At 48.5% G+C, this 24,168-nt stretch overlaps 1 protein-coding gene across 1 annotated transcript in view; it reads left to right on the top strand.

Annotated features, from left to right (window-relative positions):
- Window positions 1–24,168, top strand: part of LOC147693348 (TRPM8 channel-associated factor homolog) — a 182,459-nt gene that overhangs the window by 50,476 nt on the left and 107,815 nt on the right. The window contains exon 2 of the mRNA XM_086933679.1: window positions 9,179–10,155. Within this exon, the coding sequence (XP_086789805.1) occupies window positions 9,179–10,155 (977 nt within the window). The remainder of the gene's footprint in view (window positions 1–9,178; window positions 10,156–24,168) is intronic.

Genomic DNA, 24,168 nt, shown 5'->3' with positions numbered 1-24,168 from the left:
CTATGTGGGTAGACAACCATGAAGTGATACTCTTGTAGTTGCTAGATCCAGTTTTTGATCCTTGGCGGGGCTTTTGAGGATGATCCCATGAACAGCCAAATAAGGCGTTTGTGATCTGTATGAACAACAAAAGGCTGGCCATATAGATACAAGTGGAAATGATGGCAGCCCAGTGCATGCCGATGGCCTCCTTTTAGATGTGCGAATAGCGTTAATCAGTGATTGTCATCGCATGACTGGAGTACACAACAGGAACCTAGTCCCCATTGTTCTGCTTTTTGAACAGTATCGCAAAGCCAATAGGGGTTGCTTCCATCGAGAGTTCTGACTCGCAGGCAGGATTGAAGTACACGAGAGGGGTGTTAGCTGACAATGCTAGCTTTGTTCTTGAAGGGACGTTTCCTGATCGGATCCCCAGTTCCAGATTGAGTTGGTTTTCGTTAGTTCTCTCAACTGGGATGTGAGGTCCATCAAGTTTCGAATTAATGGACCACAGTATGTAACCATACCAAGGAAACGTCTCACTCCCGTAATGGTGGTGGGTGCTGGTGCTGCTTGAATGTCCTGGACTTTTTCTGGATCAGGTAGTGCTCCATTCTGGGTAAATCAATAACCGAAGAATGCTCTTTCCTTCTGGAGTAAAGCACACTTCTCCCTGTAAAGCATGAGCCCATTGGCTTGTAGGCATTGGAATGTGGCTCTCAGATGATTGAGGTGTTCTTTCAACGTGGGGGCGTGCATTATGGTGTCATCACTGACTTTGAGGACTCCTTCAAGACCAGCCAGCAGCCTCCTTATGGTGTCCTGGGATACCTGAGCTGCAATAGAGACACCAAAACGGAGGCACTTGCACCTTCTCAGGCCAACGCTTGCTGAAGGTGGTCGCTCCCTTCGCCCCCAGCTCCTTATTGGTATCGTACACTGCGATCTTGCACAATTTGTATTCGCATTACTGCCGCCTCGTACACAGCATAGCGCTGTAGTGCGAGTGCCTTTACAAAATATCTTAGACATTTGTAGCGTTTTTGGGGTGATTTAATACGGCGCTTTTAAGTCGCGCTTTCACAGCTGTTGCGCGATCTGTACCGCTAGGTGACTGTGCATTGCCTGCTTTAGAATAGAGTAAAGCCATTGTTGATTGTCTGTGCCTACCTCCAGTTTCATTTTTAATTCGCTGCCGCCATTTTACTGATTGTTGTGGTGCCTCAGAGCCCGTCCCCCACAGCCCGCCCCGCCTCCCAGCTGACCCTCCCTCCCACGGACTGCACAGCCCGCTCCCACACCCGTAAGCGCTGTGACCGGCCCGATGCTTGCTGAAGGCGGTCGCTCCCTTCGCCCCCAGCTCCTGATTGGTATCGTACACTGCGATCTTGCACAATTTGTATTCGCATTACTGCCGCCCCGTACACAGCATAGCGCTGTAGTGCGAGTGCCTTTACAAAACATCTTAGACATTTGTAGCGTTTTTGGGGTGATTTAATACGGCGCTTTTAAGTCGCGCTTTCACAGCTGTTGCGCGATCTGTACCGCTAGGTTGACTGTGCATTGCCTGCTTTAGAATAGAGTAAAGCCATTGTTGATTGTCTGTGCCTACCTCCAGTCTCGTTTTTAATTCGTTGCCGCCATTTTACTGATTGTTGTGGTGCCTCAGAGCCCGTCCCCCACAGCCCGCCCCGCCTCCCAGCTAACCCTCCCTCGCCCCCGCCCACTCCACCATCCATATATGACAGATGCTCCCGCGCGCAGCGGTCGCGCCCCATGCGCGCCGAAGGTGCGCCAAAGGTAAACCCGTCTATGCCCGTCCGCGCCTGGACCGCGCCCAGCACCAGACCCCCTGGTCCTCACAAACCGCACTCCTCCTGCATAACATATGACGCCCCCACCCTCCTAGCCCTTAACCCCGGACGCACACCTCTTTGCTGCGTAGCTGCCCCGGGACAAACCCATGGCCCTTCGCCTGCCACTCCTGCAAATTTACCACCATCAAGATCCACACCACACCCTCTAACCCCAAACACAGCTCCGACTCTAACCACCTGAATTGCATCCTGCTCAACACCCGCTCGGTCCACAGACACGAGACCGAACTCTGGGATTTACTCGACACTGCATCACCGGACGTCGCCTTCCTTACTGAAACATGGATGAACGCATCATCAACACCCGACATCGCCATAGCCATCCCGAACAATTACAAGATTCTCTGAAAAGACCGCACCGTCCAAACAGGAGGAGGCATCGACATCGTCCATAAGAACACCATCAAAATCACGACCAGCTCCGACGATAACCTTACATCCGCCGAACACCTCCACTTCCAGGTCCACACCGACCCTAGGACCACACTCAGAGGCACCCTCATCTACAGGCCTCCAGGAACCCGTAAACAATTCAGCGAAGACATCACTGACTTCATCAGTCCACATGCCCTCGCCTCCGAGAACTACATTCTATTAGGAGACCTCAACTTCCACCTGGACAAGAAAAACGACAGCAACACCACCACCCTTCTTGACAACCTGGCCAATCTCGGCCTCAAACAACTTGTTGACACCCCCACCCATGTAGCCGGACATACGCTCGACCCAATATTCACCTCCAGCAAACACATCTCCTTCGATCGCACCACAGCTCTCCACTGGACGGACCACAGCTGTGTTCACTTCAGCTACAAAACCACCTCAACCCAAAACCCCCCACAACCTATCCCCCGAAGAAAATGGAACAAAATCACCACCGACCAACTCCTCACATCGCTCAACCAAAACCCACCCGCCCTCTCATCGGACCCAAACCAAGCTGCCATCAAATTCAAACAATGGATCACTCACAGCGCTGACGAATTAGCACCCTTGAAAAACCATCACACCAAACAAGACAGCAAAAAGGCCCCCTGGTTCAACGTTGACCTTAAGAAATCCAAAAAGCAATGCCGCACTCTCGAAAAAACATGGAGAAAAAACCCAACCACCGACAACATGACCACCTTCAAGGCAGCCACCGCAAACACCACCAATTGATCCGATCCACCAAGAAATCAGCATTCAAGAATCGACTCGACAACAACGCCCATAACAGCAAGGAACTATTTAACATCGTCAAAGAATTCACCAACCCCACCGCAGCCTCAAACGACATCACTCCCTCCCAAGACCTCTGCGATTCGTTATCCTCCTTCTTCTACAACAAAATTGCCGACATACATAATAGCTTTAAAAACAGTTCCAACAAACAATCCTCTCCACCCCCCTCAGAACCTAAACCGCCCTCTAACAACCTCAGTGCCTGGAACCCAATCACCACTGAAGACACCATCCGCCTCATGAATTCCATCCACTCTGGCTCGCCAACCGACCCATGTCCCCACCACATCTTCAACAAAGCAGACTCCATCATCGCACCCCATCTCCGTGATGTCATCAACTGCATCTTCATCTCTGCCACCTTCCCCGAAAGTTGGAAACAAGCCGAAGTCAGCGCCCTCCTGAAGAAACCCACAGCAGACCCCTCTGAACATAAAAACTACCGTCCCATATCCCTCCTCCCATTCCCGGCCAAAGTCATTGAGAAAGCCGTCAAAAGCCAACTCGCCGCCTTCCTCGAATCCAACAACTCTCTCGATCCCTCTCAGTCCGGCTTTCGAGCCAAACACAGCACCGAAACCGCCCTCATCGCAGCAACGGACGACATCATAACACTACTGGACAACGGAGAAACAGTGGCCCTCATTCTACTCGACCTCTCCGCTGCCTTCGACACTGTTTGTCACAGCACACTCATTCAACGCCTCAGCAACATCGGCATAAAAGGAAAAGCACTGGACTGGATCATCTCGTTCCTAGCTGGGAGAACTCAGAGAGTCCGACTTCCCCCATTCAAATCAGAGGCCACTAAAGTCATCTGTGGTGTACCACAAGGATCATCACTCAGTCCCACCCTCTTCAACGTTTACATGAGTCCACTCGCTTCCATCGCACGTCAACACAACCTTAACATCATCTCCTACGCTGACAACACCCAACTGATCCTTTCCCTCACCAAAGACCCCAACACCGCCAAAACCAATCTTCACGAAGGCATAAAAGAAGTAGCCGTATGGATGAAAGACAGCGGCCTTAAACTTAACTCAGACAAAACAAACGGAAGTGCTCATACTAGGATCATCCCCATCTGCCTGGGACGACTCATGGTGGCCCTCGGATCTGGGCTCAGCACCCATACCCACGGATCACGCACGTAACCTTGGCTTCACCCTAGAATCTTCACTCTCGATGACCAATCAAGTCAACGCCGTCTCATCCTCCTACTTCAACGTACTTCGTATGTGCAAAAAAATCTTCCATTGGATCCCCGCTGAGACAAGAAAGACTGTCACCCACGCACTGGTTACGAGTCGACTAGACTACGGAAACACCCTCTACACCGGAATTACAGCCAAATTACAGAAAAAACTCCAACGCATCCAAAACACATCAGCGAGACTAATTTTGGACATACCTCGCGAAGATCACATTACCGGCCACCTGAAAGACCTCCACTGGCTTCCCGTCAACAAGAGAATAACATTCTGTCTCCTCACCCACGCACACAAGGCCCTCTACAAACTAGGGCCCGAATGCCTCAACACTCGACTATCCTTCTACACACCCACCCGCCAACTAAGATCATTGAATCAAGGCCTCGCCGCAGTTCCACGTATCCAAAGATCTACCATGGGAGGTAGATCCTTCTCCTACTTGGCGGTCAAGACCTGGAACTCACTCCCCACACACCTCCGCCTTACACAGAACCACATCTCCTTCAGAAAAGAACTTAAAACCTGGCTATTCGATAAATAATCAACCCCCTCCCCAAGCGCCTTGAGACCCTCTGGGTGAGTAGTGCGCTATATAAATTCTTGAACTTGAACTTGAACTCTACGGAATTTCTATGCCACAGGCTAGATCACGCCATAAACATGGAGGTGTATCAGAAGGTCTTTAAGGCACCCTATGCACTCAAACAGAGGTACAAATCTGATTACCAAGTCATCAACACTTTCCTGAAGTACACTGAAGGCAAGTATGCTACATTTCGGGATGTGCTTCTGGGAGCATCCCTCTGGCTGCATGGCATGAATGACGTGGATTGTCCCTTCAATAGCATCGTCACCCATGTCTCCCTCATCCTCTGACCCCTCTGAGGCTCTGAGGAGTAGCATACTTTTGCAAAATGATTCAGTTTGTTGCAAGCGTAGCATCTATTTCCTTTTGCAGGACATGGTACTTGGTGTGGGTATAAACCTCCACATCCATAGCATGTTTAAAAGGCAGGACCGGGCTTGGTTCGAGTTTTTCTTTTTTCAGGGTTTCTGGTAGCAATGACGTTGACAGGTTCACTCTTGATTTGGTATTGCAATGCAGCTTCCATGTGTTCTGCTCGCATCTTTTATAGCTCATTGGACCTACCTATTGTTAGCATATTCGCTATGGACATTCCTGTGACATGAAGAATGTTTTCTCTCACCTTTACAGATAAACATCCCTGGATGAATTGGGCTTAGATTTCATTCTTTTCATGCACGGGTTAGCTTGATCTCTCAGGCAAGATTAGAAAGCACCCACTGCCTCGTCAGGGAGTTGACTGGCTTGGTGTAGTATGAAACTCTTGTAGTCAGGATTTGCGAGCGGTTCGAAATGGGCTGTTAGCGCACGTTTAAGTGTGCCATATGTGAGAAGGCTCTCAGCTTGTGTATGGCTGCACCTCCCAGGTGCAGGAGCATGAGACATGTCTTCTAATGCCACAGCTGCAACGTAAGTTTTGAGGCGCTCTATCCATTTTTTCCCCTTCGGAGCTGATGGGGGACCATCGACTAGGAAGGGCTCAATTGGGGGGGTGGCGGACATGGTGTTTTGAGTATGTCATTGGAGTGGTTTGATCACTGAGCAACATCACATACTTTCGCCCACTCCAGCAATCTTCAGGGTCTAGGTCCACCATCACTGTAAATGCAGTTTTACTGTGCAGCAGGCAATGTCCATGCCACATATGGAGAAGTGGAGAAGTGGAGAAGTGTGGCTCAATGCTTAGAGCGGCAGACCCTGATGCAGAGGTCTAGCCCGTGGACCAGGGTTCAATTCCCGCCTCGGCGGGTCTTGGGCTCAATTTCCGCGGACCTGATAATTCTCTCCTCGGTGCCAATTCTAATCATTGGTCCCACTCTGGAACTCTGGGCAATAGCTTGCTTAATCTCCACAACGGCCCCAACAACGCTAGGATGCCTGGCTTCACCTTGGGGGTGCCCAGGAGCGGGCACTACACAGGGAAAAGCCAGGAAGGGTTCCACAGCGGTATGCGTACAAGCGCCTGAGATACCCCTTCGGGTGTCGATTCGGGCGCTATGCAAATACTACTACATTTACATTTACATTTACATAGGCCTCTATAATGCCCTCAGATCCCCACTGTTCTGTGGAGTGTACAAACTGGGGTTGGGGCTTCACACAGAGTACTCACACACAGAGTAAAGTTTCAGACTGGCTGATCACTGATGATGGATGCAAGGCCTTGGGAGGAGCCACACCGCCTCAGATCTGTAGCATCTACCTCGTGCTGCACAACGGGCTCTTTACTGGGTCTAGCATGAGGCAACAGCAGCAGGTGGGACGGTACTGTGTGATTTGCCATGAGGCCTGCCGACACCAGCAGCATTCAATTCGCTGCCAGATCATGCACATCAGGAGGTGGCAGCAAGGCTCACCACTTGCATAGGCAGTATGAATGGTGAGCTCCAGGGAGCCTGAAGGCCGCATAGCACTGGACAGGCCGGCGGGCGGCCCATCCGTGGGGCACAGAGGCAGGGAGCCACGCTGCCTGCCCATCAGGCTGCAGGAAGCGGGAGGTACCAACAGAACACAGTGGAGCAGCGGGTGAGTCTGCATTGTTGCCAGTTGTTGGGTCAAATTGAGTGAATTGCATACTTTTTTGTGTGCTTAATTTGTGAAAGAATAAGTGCCAGTGCTTTAAAGATTGTTCAGAAGCCCACGGCCAGCTTTACTGAATGTCAATGTGCAAATTACAAAACACCTTTAGTCTTGAATCCTCTTCATGCCTCTTTAATTCACTACAAGACTCTCCCTTTATTTTACTCTTGCAGATTCCTACCTTCTTGCATGTTCACCTTTTTTCTGTCTTTCTTACCCGCTTTCCTTTGTTTGTGTTTCTTCTCTCTCAAGCTAAGTTAAACTTAAGACCAAAACTTTAGTTTAACTGAGACAAAATCCTAACTTTACAACTTTCGATGTTCACAAAGGGCATTTATGAGTAGTAAAGTTACGGTTCCTAACTTTACTACTCCTAAATGCCCTTTGTGAATACTGAAAGTTGTAAAGTTAGGATTTTGTCTCAGATTACTTTTGTGAATCGGGCCCTGAGCTCTGGACCGTAGCAGTCAAGAGAGGTTCCTATCCTGCAGGCTAGAAGTAAGATTGTAACTAACATAAACATAACAGAAAGGAAACTATTCCTTTGTTCTGCAAAGTGTCAGTATTATATAGTTCTGTTTATTGCACACTCTTGTGCTGATTTTGTTGTACTCTCTGGAACAATTCACTCGGTATTCTCGAGATCTCACACACTGAGATGACGGAGTTATTGTTTACATTAATGTCCGCTCTGGAAAGGCTGGCGTCTTTGAATGTGTTGTCATTTTTCACAATGTACAGAGTCTTTTTGTGTTAAATAATACACACTCTGAGATGATTGTATTGTTTTTGCCTTTTAGTAAATAACATGAGATGTTTGTATTGTTATTTGTAAAAATGTACAGTCTTTTTGTATTATTTTATGCACACTCTGAGGAAATGTGCTGTTCCTTCACCCAGTTTGCACTATGTGCTGATTGTGCTTTTGTTTTACCACAGTGCCCATGCTGAGATTAATGTGTTTCTGTTTTCTACAGTACACACTCTGGAATGGTTGTGTTGTTGTTTCCCACAGTACACACTCTGGAATAATTGTGTTGTTGTTTCCCACTGTACACACTCTGAAATTATTGTGCTATTGTTTCCCACAGCGCACATGTTGAGATGACTTTGTTGTTGGTTTCCACAGCGCACATACTGAGATAATTGTGTTGTTTTTTTCACCAGTGCACACACTGAGATGACTGTGTTGCTGCTTTCCACAGTACACATTCTTGAATGATTGTGTTGTTGTTTCCCACAGTGCAAATGCTGGGATGATTGTGTTGTTGTTTTCCACAGTGTACAGTCTAAAATGATTGTGTTGTTGTTTCCCACCGCACACGTTAAAATGGATATATTGTTGTTTACCAAAGTGCACATGTTGAGAGGGTTATGTCACTGTTTCCCACAGGGCACATACTGAGATGGTTGTGTCACTGTTTCCCACAGTGCACATGCTGAGAAGGTTGTGTCACTGTTTCCCACAGTGCACATACTGAGATGGTTGTGTCACTGTTTCCCACAGTGCACATGATGAGATGATTGTGTCACTGTTTCCCACAGTGCACATGCTGGGATGATTGTGTTGTTGTTTCTGCAGTACACACTCCAGAATGATTGTGTTGTTGTTTCCCACAGTGCACATGTTGACAGGGTTATGTTGTTTCCCACAGTGTACATACTGAGATGGTTGTGTCACTGTTTCACACAGTGCACATGCTGAGATGGTTGTGTCACTGTTTCCCACAGTGCAAATGCTGAGATGATTGTGTTGTTGTTCTGCAGTACACACTCCAGAATGATTGTGTTGCTGTTTCCCACAGTGCATAGTCAGAGATGATTGTGCTGTTGTTTCCACTGTACACACCCCAAAATGATTGTGTTGCTGTTTCCCACAGTGCACATGCTGAGATGGCTGCTTTGTGTTTTCCACAGGGCACATGCTGAGATGGATGCTTTGTGTTTTCCACAGCGCACATGCTGAGATGATTGTGTAGTTGTTTCCCACAGCGCACACGCTGAGATGATTGTGTTGTTGTTTCCCACAGCGCACACCCTGGGATGATTGTATTGTTATTCCCACAGCGCACACCCTGGGATGATTGTATTGTTATTCCCACAGCGCACATGCTGAGATGGTTGTTTTATGTTTTCACACAATGCACATGCTGGGATGATTGTGTTGTTGTTTTGCACAGCACACATGCTGACATAATTGTGTTCTTGTTTTCCAGACATGGGATTGACATAATCAAAGATATGAGGCATCTTCTAACCGGTGTCACAGACCTGGACATTACTAATGGAGGGTTACCCTCCCAACTCTTGGTCCATGGGCTACTGGCTTTCCCTGTTGGACTTGATGATTCTCATCAGTCCTTTCTGGCTGCAGCACACTATGGTAAAGGGCGGGTTGTAATTGCAACACATGGGGACCAGCTAAAAACAGTCGGTCTTAAAACTTTCCTCCTCAATGCAGTTTCTTGGCTCGATGAAGGGAGAAAAGGGAAGATTGGCATGGTGAGAAGGCTGACGGGACTCCATGAACTTCTCAATGCGAACAACGTGGCAAGTGAATATTCTGACCTGGTCCCAAGTCTTAGCGTCTACTGCTGCCTGTATGACAGTGCTAGTGAGATGCAGAAAATCCAAGAGTTTGTGGCTGAAGGAGGGGGCTTGCTCATTGGAGTCCAAGCCTGGTCGTGGGCCAACGACAATCGAGGTCAAGATGCTGTAGCAGAATATCCCTTCAATAAAATACTCAATACATTTGGAATCTCTGTTCTTGGTCAGACCTGCACTGCGAAAGCTTACAAAGCTATGAAGCCCGAAGATGCACCACAGGTGTACCACTTCCGTAGAGCTCTTTCCAAGTTCCTGCAAGAAAGCATTGGGAAGGTAGATTCAAATTCATCTCTAGGATCTCAAATCAAAAAACTGCAAAAAGACTGTGCTGAATTTGTGAAGCTCCCAGGTGAAGGCTCTGCAATGGTCCACTCTATTCACCAAATGTTGAAGGATCTTCTGCGCTGCAGTGGGGTTCCGGAAGTGGGCGGAAAAAAGTCGATTGGAGTCAATTCCAACAAGTACCTGCTGATTTGTTTGGCAAAACCTCTCTATGAACATTACCCAGAATTGTTTGAAGTATACCAGAACCCTAAGTTGTCTGATTTATCTGACGTCAATGTGTACATCAATGGCAACAATAAAGGTATGTATTTTTTAAAATTATTATTATTTTGCAACACATAACTTTGTCAGTTTTCCATTAACTGACACAGCACTATATATACCTGTACACGGTTGGACGACTTAAACCAGTCCCGCCAACAGCACTTCTGATATATCCACCCTCTCAGAGCAGAGTACATACAGTGTATAGACAGATCCTCGCCCCTTGCTGTTTATACCAACCATGGAGTCTCATTGCCACCCCATCCTGCATTACACACATTTGAATGCAAGTATGTTAACAGAGGACCCCTATAGTCTTTTGGCTTTGATGCCGCTGTTTGTCCCTGCGCATATAGTTGTAGTTGTGTCTTGCAGTACGCTACGTCCTTAAACCATGCTGCTTTCGTGGTACTGACCCTGCTTCCCCAGCCTAAGGCTTACCCTGCGTTTTGCAACCACCAGACACACCAGTAACAACTTCTTTGTAAGCGAGCGGAAATTATTTAAAGACCCCAGGAGACACACCTCTGGCGTACACTCCACTTTAGCATTGACCATTACAGTCAGTACATTCATAATTTGTATCCAGAAACCATTTACTTTCTGACATTTCCAAGCTAGATGGAGAAAATTGTCTCCCTCCTCGTTACAGCGAGGACAATTTGAATTGCTCCTTAGACCATATTCATACAGTAGCTGCGGTGCATAGTACATTTGATATTTTAACTGTATAATACATAAGTTACAATTAGATGTTAGCATAATTAATTGTGCACAGCATCTTTTCCAGTCTACCTCTTCCAGTGGCTCATCTAATATTGCATTTCATTTCCCCATGGACTTCCCTCCACCTGGTGTACTTACCATTTGTACTGCATTGTATAATTTGGTCACTAGGTGTTTCCTGGAGGTACTAGCCAACAGTGTTTGTGGAGTTGTACATGTGGGAGGTTCATCTGGGAAACATGGACTGCATGCTTGCACTGTCACTCCACTCTATAACACAGAAACATAAAAAGTGGCAAGTTTATTGATTGTGCCCCAGCATCTGCCAATGTTAAAAAAGTCCCATTTACATATAGATCCCCGATTGTTGTCAAACCTGATCTTCAAAGACTTCTCTTCCATTGTCACCGATATATATGGGTGGTGCTGTAGAGGCATCCCCTGGGCATACACTTTGTCCCTTCCCAATCTTTGCATAATTTTCTGCCATGCCTTCCATGTCATGTAAACAGTGTTTATTTTATCAGCCATTTGTGCCGATACTGGTCTGGGGTCCTCCCTCATGGGGGGACGACAGCAACCCAATTTCCCTCCAGGTGGATAGAGGTGGCTGGGTTCTGCCAATCGTCTTTATCTCCTGACACCAGTGGGTGAGTGTTCCTTTCTTCAATCGTTGGGGCAGATTTACAATAACTGGCACATCCCTGCATATTGACAGGGATGCACCAGTTATTTTGCGTGACTCAAACAAACCCTTGCGCCACCATGGATGCGCTGCATTTACAATGCGATTTAGAAAAGGGGGTGGTGATGAACAGAGTGTCTGAGTTAAACAGACCACTCTTACCCAGTCCAAAGATCAGGGCTTGATCCATCACCGTTATTTATCTCACTGCCCCATCCCAGCTCAGAACCTGGCTATATGCAAATCAGTCTGTCCCTGGCCCAGTGCATCATGGGAACAGGGCAGACTAAACTACCAAGCCAATTCTTCACCAGAAAGGAGACAAGCTACCGGGGACCGGTTTCTGGCATTTCAGCCTTCTTCGGCCCGGCTTGCTTGAATCCTGATGGAGCAGTGAGAAAGGGACTCATGTCTGAGTATACCCTGCCACACCTATAGTGGCCAAAAACGATTTAGAAAAGGGGGTGGTGATGAACAGAGTGTCTGAGTTAAACAGACCACTCTTACCCAGTCCAAAGATCAGGGCTTGATCCATCACTGTTATTTATCTCACTGCCCCATCCCAGCTCAGAACCTGGCTATATGCAAATCAGTCTGTCCCTGGCCCAGTGCATCATGGGAACAGGGCAGACTAAACTACCAAGCCAATTCTTCACCAGAAAGGAGACAAGCTACCGGGGACCGGTTTCTGGCATTTCAGCCTTCTTCGGCCCGGCTTGCTTGAATCCTGATGGAGCAGTGAGAAAGGGACTCATGTCTGAGTATACCCTGCCACACCTATAGTGGCCAAAAACGATTTAGAAAAGGGGGTGGTGATGAACAGAGTGTCTGAGTTAAACAGACCACTCTTACCCAGTCCAAAGATCAGGGCTAGATCCATCACCGTTATTTATCTCACTGCCCCATCCCAGCTCAGAACCTGGCTATATGCAAATCAGTCTGTCCCTGGCCCAGTGCATCATGGGAACAGGGCAGACTAAACTACCAAGCCAATTCTTCACCAGAAAGGAGACAAGCTACCGGGGACCGGTTTCTGGCATTTCAGCCTTCTTCGGCCCGGCTTGCTTGAATCCTGATGGAGCAGTGAGAAAGGGACTCATGTCTGAGTATACCCTGCCACACCTATAGTGGCCAAAAACGATTTAGAAAAGGGGGTGGTGATGAACAGAGTGTCTGAGTTAAACAGACCACTCTTACCCAGTCCAAAGATCAGGGCTTGATCCATCACCGTTATTTATCTCACTGCCCCATCCCAGCTCAGAACCTGGCTATATGCAAATCAGTCTGTCCCTGGCCCAGTGCATCATGGGAACAGGGCAGACTAAACTACCAAGCCAATTCTTCACCAGAAAGGAGACAAGCTACCGGGGACCGGTTTCTGGCATTTCAGCCTTCTTCGGCCCGGCTTGCTTGAATCCTGATGGAGCAGTGAGAAAGGGACTCATGTCTGAGTATACCCTGCCACACCTATAGTGGCCAAAAACGATTTAGAAAAGGGGGTGGTGATGAACAGAGTGTCTGAGTTAAACAGACCACTCTTACCCAGTCCAAAGATCAGGGCTTGATCCATCACCGTTATTTATCTCACTGCCCCATCCCAGCTCAGAACCTGGCTATATGCAAATCAGTCTGTCCCTGGCCCAGTGCATCATGGGAACAGGGCAGACTAAACTACCAAGCCAATTCTTCACCAGAAAGGAGACAAGCTACCGGGGACCGGTTTCTGGCATTTCAGCCTTCTTCGGCCCGGCTTGCTTGAATCCTGATGGAGCAGTGAGAAAGGGACTCATGTCTGAGTATACCCTGCCACACCTATAGTGGCCAAAAACGATTTAGAAAAGGGGGTGGTGATGAACAGAGTGTCTGAGTTAAACAGACCACTCTTACCCAGTCCAAAGATCAGGGCTTGATCCATCACCGTTATTTATCTCACTGCCCCATCCCAGCTCAGAACCTGGCTATATGCAAATCAGTCTGTCCCTGGCCCAGTGCATCATGGGAACAGGGCAGACTAAACTACCAAGCCAATTCTTCACCAGAAAGGAGACAAGCTACCGGGGACCGGTTTCTGGCATTTCAGCCTTCTTCGGCCCAGCTTGCTTGAATCCTGATGGAGCAGTGAGAAAGGGACTCATGTCTGAGTATACCCTGCCACACCTATAGTGGCCAAAAACGATTTAGAAAAGGGGGTGGTGATGAACAGAGTGTCTGAGTTAAACAGACCACTCTTACCCAGTCCAAAGATCAGGGCTTGATCCATCACCGTTATTTATCTCACTGCCCCATCCCAGCTCAGAACCTGGCTATATGCAAATCAGTCTGTCCCTGGCCCAGTGCATCATGGGAACAGGGCAGACTAAACTACCAAGCCAATTCTTCACCAGAAAGGAGACAAGCTACCGGGGACCGGTTTCTGGCATTTCAGCCTTCTTCGGCCCGGCTTGCTTGAATCCTGATGGAGCAGTGAGAAAGGGACTCATGTCTGAGTATACCCTGCCACACCTATAGTGGCCAAAAACGATTTAGAAAAGGGGGTGGTGATGAACAGAGTGTCTGAGTTAAACAGACCACTCTTACCCAGTCCAAAGATCAGGGCTTGATCCATCACCGTTATTTATCTCACTGCCCCATCCCAGCTCAGAACCTGGCTATATGCAAATCAGTCTGTCCCTGGCCCAGTGCATCATGGGAACAGGGCAGACTAAACTACCAAGCCAATTCTTCACCAGAAAGGAGACAAGCTACCGGGGACCGGTTTCTGGCATTTCAGCCTTCTTCGGCCCGGCTTGCTTGAATCCTGATGGAGCAGTGAGAAAGGGACTCATGTCTGAGTATACCCTGCCACACCTATAGTGGCCAAAAACGATTTAGAAAAGGGGGTGGTGATGAACAGAGTGTCTGAGTGAAACAGACCACTCTTACCCAGTCCAAAGATCAGGGCTTGATCCATCACCGTTATTTATCTCACTGCCCCATCCCAGCTCAGAACCTGGCTATATGCAAATCAGTCTGTCCCTGGCCCAGTGCATCATGGGAACAGGGCAGACTAAACTACCAAGCCAATTCTTCACCAGAAAGGAGACAAGCTACCGGGGACCGGTTTCTGGCATTTCAGCCTTCTTCGGCCCGGCTTGCTTGAATCCTGATGGAGCAGTGAGAAAGGGACTCATGTCTGAGTATACCCTGCCACACCTATAGTGGCCAAAAACGATTTAGAAAAGGGGGTGGTGATGAACAGAGTGTCTGAGTTAAACAGACCACTCTTACCCAGTCCAAAGATCAGGGCTTGATCCATCACCGTTATTTATCTCACTGCCCCATCCCAGCTCAGAACCTGGCTATATGCAAATCAGTCTGTCCCTGGCCCAGTGCATCATGGGAACAGGGCAGACTAAACTACCAAGCCAATTCTTCACCAGAAAGGAGACAAGCTACCGGGGACCGGTTTCTGGCATTTCAGCCTTCTTCGGCCCGGCTTGCTTGAATCCTGATGGAGCAGTGAGAAAGGGACTCATGTCTGAGTATACCCTGCCACACCTATAGTGGCCAAAAACGATTTAGAAAAGGGGGTGGTGATGAACAGAGTGTCTGAGTTAAACAGACCACTCTTACCCAGTCCAAAGATCAGGGCTTGATCCATCACCGTTATTTAACTCACTGCCCCATCCCAGCTCAGAAACTGGCTATATGCAAATCAGTCTGTCCCTGGCCCAGTGCATCATGGGAACAGGGCAGACTAAACTACCAAGCCAATTCTTCACCAGAAAGGAGACAAGCTACCGGGGACCAGTTTCTGGCATTTCAGCCTTCTTCGGCCCGGCTTGCTTGAATCCTGATGGAGCAGTGAGAAAGGGACTCATATCTGAGTATACCCTGCCACACCTATAGTGGCCAAAAACGATTTAGAAAAGGGGGGTGGTGATGAACAGAGTGTCTGAGTTAAACAGACCACTCTTACCCAGTCCAAAGATCAGGGCTTGATCCATCACCGTTATTTATCTCACTGCCCCATCCCAGCTCAGAACCTGGCTATATGCAAATCAGTCTGTCCCTGGCCCAGTGCATCATGGGAACAGGGCAGACTAAACTACCAAGCCAATTCTTCACCAGAAAGGAGACAAGCTACCGGGGACCGGTTTCTGGCATTTCAGCCTTCTTCGGCCCGGCTTGCTTGAATCCTGATGGAGCAGTGAGAAAGGGACTCATGTCTGAGTATACCCTGCCACACCTATAGTGGCCAAAAACGATTTAGAAAAGGGGGGTGGTGATGAACAGAGTGTCTGAGTTAAACAGACCACTCTTACCCAGTCCAAAGATCAGGGCTTGATCCATCACCGTTATTTATCTCACTGCCCCATCCCAGCTCAGAACCTGGCTATATGCAAATCAGTCTGTCCCTGGCCCAGTGCATCATGGGAACAGGGCAGACTAAACTACCAAGCCAATTCTTCACCAGAAAGGAGACAAGCTACCGGGGAGAGAGCTTTCTGCTTAATTCAGAGACTCTGTCCCTCACCACCCCTTGTTGTAAATATTTTTGTCCACCCTAAGCGTGGAAGGGTATTCTCAGATGTGAGACCCTTGCTCATTGCACCATCAGGATTCAAGCAAACCGGGCCGAAGACGGCTGTAACGCCAGAAACCGGTCCCCGGGAGCTTGTTTCCTTCCCAGTGTAAGAATTGGCTTTTGTAGTTTGGTTTGCCCTGTTCCCATCATGCACTGGGACAGGAACAGACTAATTTGCATACTGCCAGGTTCTGAAACTGGGATGGTGCAGTGAGCTAAAAAACGGTGTTGGATCTAGCCCTGATCTCTTGACTGGGTGAGAGCTTTCTGCTTAATTCAGAGACTCTGTCCCTCACCACCCCTTGTTGTAAATATTTTTGTCCACCCTAAGCGTGGAAGGGTATTCTCAGATGTGAGACCCTTGCTCATTGCACCATCAGGATTCAAGCAAACCGGGCCGAAGACGGCTGTAATGCCAGAAACCGGTCCCTGGGAGCTTGTTTCCTTCCCAGTGTAAGAATTGGCTTTTGTAGTTTGGTTTGCCCTGTTCCCATCATGCACTGGGACAGGAACAGACTAATTTGCATACTGCTAGGTTCTGAAACTGGGATGGTGCAGTGAGCTAAAAAACGGTGTTGGATCTAGCCCTGATCTCTTGACTGGGTGAGAGCTTTCTGCTTAATTCAGAGACTCTGTCCCTCACCACCCCTTGTTGTAAATATTTTTGTCCACCCTAAGCGTGGAAGGGTATTCTCAGATGTGAGACCCTTGCTCATTGCACCATCAGGATTCAAGCAAACCGGGCCGAAGACAGCTGTAATGCCATAAACCTGTCCCCCGGAGCTTGTTTCCTTCCCAGTGTAAGAATTGGCTTTTGTAGTTTGGTTTGCCCTGTTCCCATCATGCACTGGGACAGGAACAGACTAATTTGCATACTGCCAGGTTCTGAAACTGGGATGGTGCAGTGAGCTAAAAAATGGTGTTGGATCTAGCCCTGATCTCTTGACTGGGTGAGAGCTTTCTGCTTAATTCAGAGACTCTGTCCCTCACCACCCCTTGTTGTAAATATTTTTGTCCACCCTAAGCGTGGAAGGGTATTCTCAGATGTGAGACCCTTGCTCATTGCACCATCAGGATTCAAGCAAACCGGGCCGAAGACGGCTGTAATGCCAGAAACCGGTCCCCGGGAGCTTGTTCCCTTCCCAGTGTAAGAATTGGCTTTTGTAGTTTGGTTTGCCCTGTTCCCATCATGCACTGGGACAGGAACAGACTAATTTGCATACTGCCAGGTTCTGAAAATGGGATGTTGCAGTGAGCTAAAAAACGGTGTTGGATCTAGCCCTGATCTCTTGACTGGGTGAGAGCTTTCTGCTTAATTCAGAGACTCTGTCCCTCACCACCCCTTGTTGTAAATATTTTTGTCCACCCTAAGCGTGGAAGGGTATTCTCAGATGTGAGACCCTTGCTCATTGCACCATCAGGATTCAAGCAAACCGGGCCGAAGACAGCTGTAATGCCAGAAACCGGTCCCCGGGAGCTTGTTTCCTTCCCAGTGTAAGAATTGGCTTTTGTAGTTTGGTTTGCCCTGTTCCCATCATGCACTGGGACAGGAACAGACTAATTTGCATACTGCCAGGTTCTGAAACTGGGATGGTGCAGTGAGCTAAAAAACGGTGTTGGATCTAGCCCTGATCTCTTGACTGGGTGAGAGCTTTCTGCTTAATTCAGAGACTCTGTCCCTCACCACCCCTTGTTGTAAATATATATGCATTTACAATGCAGTGCACCATGGCGCAAGGATAAACAGATGCGTGACGCATCTGTTGGCGTAAGGGTGATGCATATGTCGGCGTAAGGGTGATGCAGTGCAAGAGTTGTGTCGCAAGCGCTACACAACTCCATCACTGCTCTATACCTAATATGCTGCGTCGCTGCTTACCTTACGGCTGCTTCAAGCAGGCCTAAGGATTTGACGCAGAGGGGAGGTAAAAGTGACTTGTAGATCTTGTAGATTTCACTGCATCACTTTTACAGGGATTCCTTGCGATGGAACGACCACCCTGCATACATTATACCTGACACAGGTATAATGTAGCACAGGGCTTTGTAACGTGACACATCTAACTAGATGCATCATGTTGTAAATATGGCACATAGTGGCGCATTGTTTACGCCGCTGCTGCGACACAACAGTGCTGCAACAGCGGCTTAAAAGTTTCGCAAGGGGCTTGTACATATGCACCTCAGTGTCCTTCTGTTTCTTCCCAATTCAGGGGCTTGTCCTCAAATATCTATTGCATATCATCCAGCCTTTGTGATCTAGCTTAGTTTGAGACCTCATTCACACTCAGTCCTCTTCGTCCTCCACATCTGAGGTGTTCTGGGCCCTGTGCTTGCATATTATCTGTGTGACAAATGATATCTTAGCTCGCCCTTCTCCCTGGCCAGTCTCAATACAGTGTCCCTGACCCAGCAGTTAAACAGTTTAGCTAACATAATACACAGTGGTGTCCAAGGTGGGGGGCGTGCCATGTGTGCCCCATGCGCATGCTCTACTCCCAGCATCATCAACAGGTTTTCTCTACCAAACAGTGCCTTGAACATGTCCTCTGAATATTCCTTCATTCTGCCATATTGGTGGATTCTGGCACTCCAGTCACCTGTAGATTATTACGACGGGTGCGCTCCTCGAAATCTACATTTGTTGCCTGAATTAACGCCAGTAAACGTTCCATATTCATACTTTTGGTGCTCACTGTTTGCAGCTCTTCTGCATTCTAAGATAATCTCTGTTCTGCTTCTGTGATATTTGCAGCTTGCTTGTCCATTTTTGCCGGCATTTTATCTATGCGCATATTCAGGGAGTCTATTTTCCCATTGATTGATTGCAGACTGGTCGGAATGGCCAGCAGTGTGGTCTCCAGGTTACTGCTCCCAGTTGCCTCCTTATTCTGCGCACCTTCTGCGCCTAATTTTGTGGCTTGTTTGGTATTACTCCTGGTATCGAAGTTTAGGCGCAATTGTGTTTTGCCCGTTTTACCCATTTTCCGATCGTGGCCCCTCAGTCAACTCGTAAACTTCCCTTCCAACTGTGGCCATGCCCAGTTCAGTGGAGCATTGTGTTTTCCTTTGTACATTGCACCCGCTGATGATATTCAGCTCACAGTTTGCACCCCTCTAGGACTGCTTTATATTGTTTTTATGCGTCTAGTCCTGCTGCAGCACTTATTCACAGTGCCCTGGCTCCCCCTGAGCGCAGTGCCTTCACTTTCATTGGGTGCTCCTCTTATGTCACAGCGTGCTATGTTCAATTTGATTGCGTCTTCGCTAGTTTTGCTCACTGCTTATCCGGAGCCTCCATGCTTCCAATCATAGGATGTGTAACCACCTTACACACCTTTATGGCCAGGGACTGCCGGAGAACCCCCACCCTTCCGTTAACCAACATTATTAACCAGGACATGAGAGGGATTTTTTTGGGAGGCGGGTTGCACAACCCCCCGGCGGTATTTATTAAAAACATACAAATAAATCAAAAATTGAAATAAACAAATTTTACACATTTACGCAGAAAACATTCAATGACATTCTATTACAATTGATATATATATACAGATATCAGATGGCTAACCTTAACATACTTCTAGTACAAGGTATTTCCTCTCCGAATCTAACGTAACAGACACATTATACAATATTTGTTTTCTGCGTATCCTATTTGGGCCTAAGGCAAGGTCACTAACTGGTGTCAGATCCTTATCACTTAAACCATGCCCTTCTGTCGGAGCGCGCATGCGCAGAGGGCCCGTTTACCTTTGGGGTACACCCCCTCCCCGGTTACCCCGTACGCCCTATTATCAACGCCCTCCTATTGGAGTGCGCATGCGCAGAGGGCTCGTTTACCGTGGGGGTACAGCCCCTCCCCGGTTACCCCGTACGCCCTATTAACCATGCCCTTCCGTCGAAGTGCACATGCGCAGAGGGCCCGCTTACCGTGAGGTTACCCCCGTACGCTCTATTAACTCCATTAAAGGGGACCCTTGCATCTCTGCGCCGTTTACTGGCGTCATTGTGCACGTGCTAGAGAAAGCGTGACTCTCCCATGCCCCGCACCCATGTAGCCAACAGGCTGTAACTGCCCCTGGAGTTCTAGGAGAGACCACTTGTCCCTCCCTTTGGGCGACCCCATTTAAGAATGGCGCCGCCCCATAAGGACCTTAAATTAACTGCTCACCAATCATAACCTTACCGCCACAGGCCAGCATAGTTGACCGACTATCTGGCCCCCTTACCCTCCTACAATGAAAGGTCATACCCTGTCCTTAAAATTCCCTTACCTAGCCCACTCATTGCAAGGTCCTCCCTAAACACCACTAACTAGGCAAGAAGATTCTCTGAGATGATTTCCACCCTGATGTGAACAAATGAATGCCGTCTTTTAAGAAGCACGGCCCCCCCACAGATGCACCCCTGAGCTACATTCTAGCTAGTCTCAGTAGTTTGTTACCAGGCAGATGTTTCCCTTGACCCCATGACCTCACAGACTTGCCCCCTCATATTGGAAGCTCTGGATCATTCATCCCCCCTCCCCCAAGTGTGGGATAGAGATGCTAGTGCTGTCAGACTCCGGGAGAGTGGGCATACCGCCATGTGGCCACTAATACCGCCATGAGGCCACTAAATGGGCTCCATTGATGGCCTCACGCTGTGCCCGATAAGACACGTCACCCCAGACACTGACATGCATTTTCGGTGTAATTGGAAGACTACCCAGGGAACCACAGGCCCCAGGATCTCCTATAAGCATACCACAGAGTCCGTGGAACACCTACCCCTGCCCACTATGCTCAGGGAAATGTTCTGCGTATGCCTCCCTTATTACTATGGAATATCCTATTGTGTCTGCTACAATGTGCCTCCCTTATTACTATGCAATATCCTATTGTGTCTGCTACAATGACACCCGCGAGCACAAGCGCCGTAGCGGCAGAATACTGAAGCACGTGAAGCATCGTACTGCTACATTACTGTGGTTGTCACCACCACTGATTAACACACCTATAAAACAACCAATACAGTGCTGGCTCCTCTTGAGCCCTTGATTGATCACCCATCACCTTGATGCCGTTGCTTGCCACTCACGTTCCGGATCTACCGGTCCCCTTGGCTGTCTGCCTCTTGCCGATGTTGCGGTGTGGAGCACTTCCCGGGTATCTGCCGTTCCGGATCTACCAGTCTCCTGGGCTGTCCGCCTCTTGCAGATGTTGCGGTGTGGAGCCCTTCCCGTGTATCCGCCATGGATCCGGTCATACATAAATTAAAACAAACACAACTGATTAGTGTTTTTTGGCTTACAGATTAAAGATACAGTTCACCTGCCATCCCTACTTCATGAGACTGTAACCCCCCACCCAGGCATCTAATGTGCCGGCCAACAGATGTATCGACTACACCTATACCTTTTGCCAAATTGCACATGCCCAATGGTTCACAAATACTGTCTGACAACATAGGCATCAACAATGCCCCATTTGCACATGCCCCCCAGGGGAATAGATACAATGCGACACGTCACAGAAATAGGATGGTTAGTCGTACAGGCCCAAGGACGTCAGTAGTGTGCGACCCCACGCAGACTTCTCACTATATAAGTGTTGATGCACAGGGTGCAACAATGTCGCGTGACCACCACAGGCATATAATGCTTCCTTGAAAAAGCAAAAGGGGATGCAACAGTACCATGTGATACCACACGGCCCTTCACTGCACGGGTGCACAATCATGGGTGCGTAGGTGCTGTGTGGCACAATACATGATTGTGCGTACGCCTACCATGAGAACGCCTAGCATAGCACGAATTGCCTTACATGGTGACCCCTTCCTATTTTCTGCGCAGGAGATTAAATGATCTGCCCAGCATCATCTATGTTCCATGTCATTGCTGGAGGTATTCTGTTCACCAACTGCATGTCTGGATAAATGAACACTTTAGAAAGGTAAGTACCGGTGATATCTTGCCCATGGCTACCCCAACGAGTGTGGAATGCAACCTTCAAATTCCATTATCGAAAGGGCTTATATGTAACTGTATCCTATGTACCCTTGCCCTATGACGCATAGGTACTATGTGGGATAGCACAGAAGTCTGACAAAGTGAGGTCCAATACATCTCCTGCATAAGTGTCAGGCACCAGGGCGGGGTTACCGTTGTGACAAACTACAAGCTTATCATGCTCAATTGTACAAGCGCAAGGGTGCTACGGTACCGAGTGACCCCACCCAGACAACCAATACACAAGCGCACGGGCACATGGGCGCAGATGAACTGTGTGACAATTTATTATTGTGCATACGTGTATTAGCTTGAGGGTGTGTAGATACCATGTGACCAACCACCGGCCTACCACGCCTACTGTAAGCCGATCTGTGCAGAGGTACAGTGTGATACAATATATATTGTGCATACCTGTAAGAGCAAAAGGGTGTACAGATACTGTGTGGCAGACATCGGCCTACATTGCTTACGTGTTTAAGCGGACCCCGTGCGGAGGCACCGAGTGACATAACGCACTCCTAAAGCTTACTTGTACCTGCAATGGGTGGCTATGGCTTTTTTCCACAGGCCCCTAATTCCCATGAACCATCTCCCACACGCATAGGGATACCCTTGAAGGTGTAACACCAAGGGGGATGTACTGATTTGATGTCAGGGGAGTTGATAATGTACTTGAGTAACCTTCCCCGAGGCCAGTGGCAAATAGGCCTGACCCGTAACCATTATTATTATTATTATTAGTTAAGAAGCTTATAAAGCGCGCAGCTACCCCCGTCGGGGGTGCCCGGCGCTGAGAGAAAAGAATATCACCAGAGGAGGCAACCAGGGTCCTATCATCCAGCCCAGTGTAGCAGAAGCCCTCCTACTCAAGGTTGGGTGAACAGCCAGGTTTTTAATTTGCGTCTGAATATCTGCTCAGACTCGATAAACCTAAGGTCCAAAGGGAGGTCGTTCCAGAATTTAGCCGCCATCACACCGAACGTTCTGCCACCGCTCCGGGCTAGCCTGAATCTGGGAACAACCAGTAGACGTAGGTTATTGGACCTTAGGTTTCTTTCAAACTTTGATAGTTTGAGTCTTTGGCTCAGGTAGGATGGGCCAATTCCGTGAATTGCTCGAAAGGCAAGGGTAAGGATTTTGAACTGAACTCTACGAGCGATAGGGAGCCAGTGTAAATCTTTCCGATATGCTTTGACTGAGTTGCGGGTAGGGATGTTTCCAATAAGCCTAGCAGCCGCATTTTGAACGATTTGCAATCGGTCAATGAGATAGAGGGGGGCTCCAGCATATAGGCTGTTGGCGTAGTCCAGATGTGCCGTAATGAGAGCATGGACAATTGTTTTACGGGAAGTCTGGGGAAGGTGAGGGAAGATCTTCCTGATCATGCGCAACTTGCCAAAGCAAGCTGCGGTGACTTTGTTAACCTGGGCTTTGCAGGACAAGGTGTTATCGAAAAGGAAGCCGAGATTACGGGCTGACTTTACTGGATTGGGAGGGGGATTCGGCACAGTAGGCCACCACAGGTTGGCTGGGGGGGCTGGTTTCTGACTAAAGAAAAGCACCTCGGTTTTGTCTGCATTTAGGGCCAGATGATTGAAAGCCATCCAGGTGCAGATGTTGCCAAGGCAGTTCGAAAGTTGGAAAAATGCGAGTCAGAATGGTCTCTAAAAGAAAAAACGAGCTGGGTATCATCAGCATAAGAGACCACCCTGACTCCCCACGATTCGACTACCCTGGCAAGAGGGCCCACATACGCGTTAAACAAAAGAGGGCTTAAGGCAGAGCCCTGAGGCACCCCGCAAACAAGGGGTTTGTCTTCTGACTCAAAAGGACGGAGAAGTACCCTTTGAGATCTCCCTGAGAGAAATGATTTGATCCAGGCCAGGGCTGTGCCTCCAATCCCCAACTGATGCAACCTAGTCACCAGGATATCATGAGACACAGTATCGAATGCAGCGGACAGGTCCAGGAGGACCAGCATGGCCTCCTCGCCCCTGTCCACCGATTCCCTAATCGTCTCCGATACCTCTAGCAAAGCAGTCTCAGTACTGTATCCAGTTCTAAAACCGGACTGTGA

This window comes from Lissotriton vulgaris, chromosome 8, assembly GCF_964263255.1.
Source record: "Lissotriton vulgaris chromosome 8, aLisVul1.2, whole genome shotgun sequence".
NCBI lineage: Eukaryota > Metazoa > Chordata > Amphibia > Caudata > Salamandridae > Lissotriton > Lissotriton vulgaris.
The sequence above is the reverse complement of the archived record's forward strand: the minus strand, read 5'-3'. Positions and strand labels throughout refer to the sequence as shown.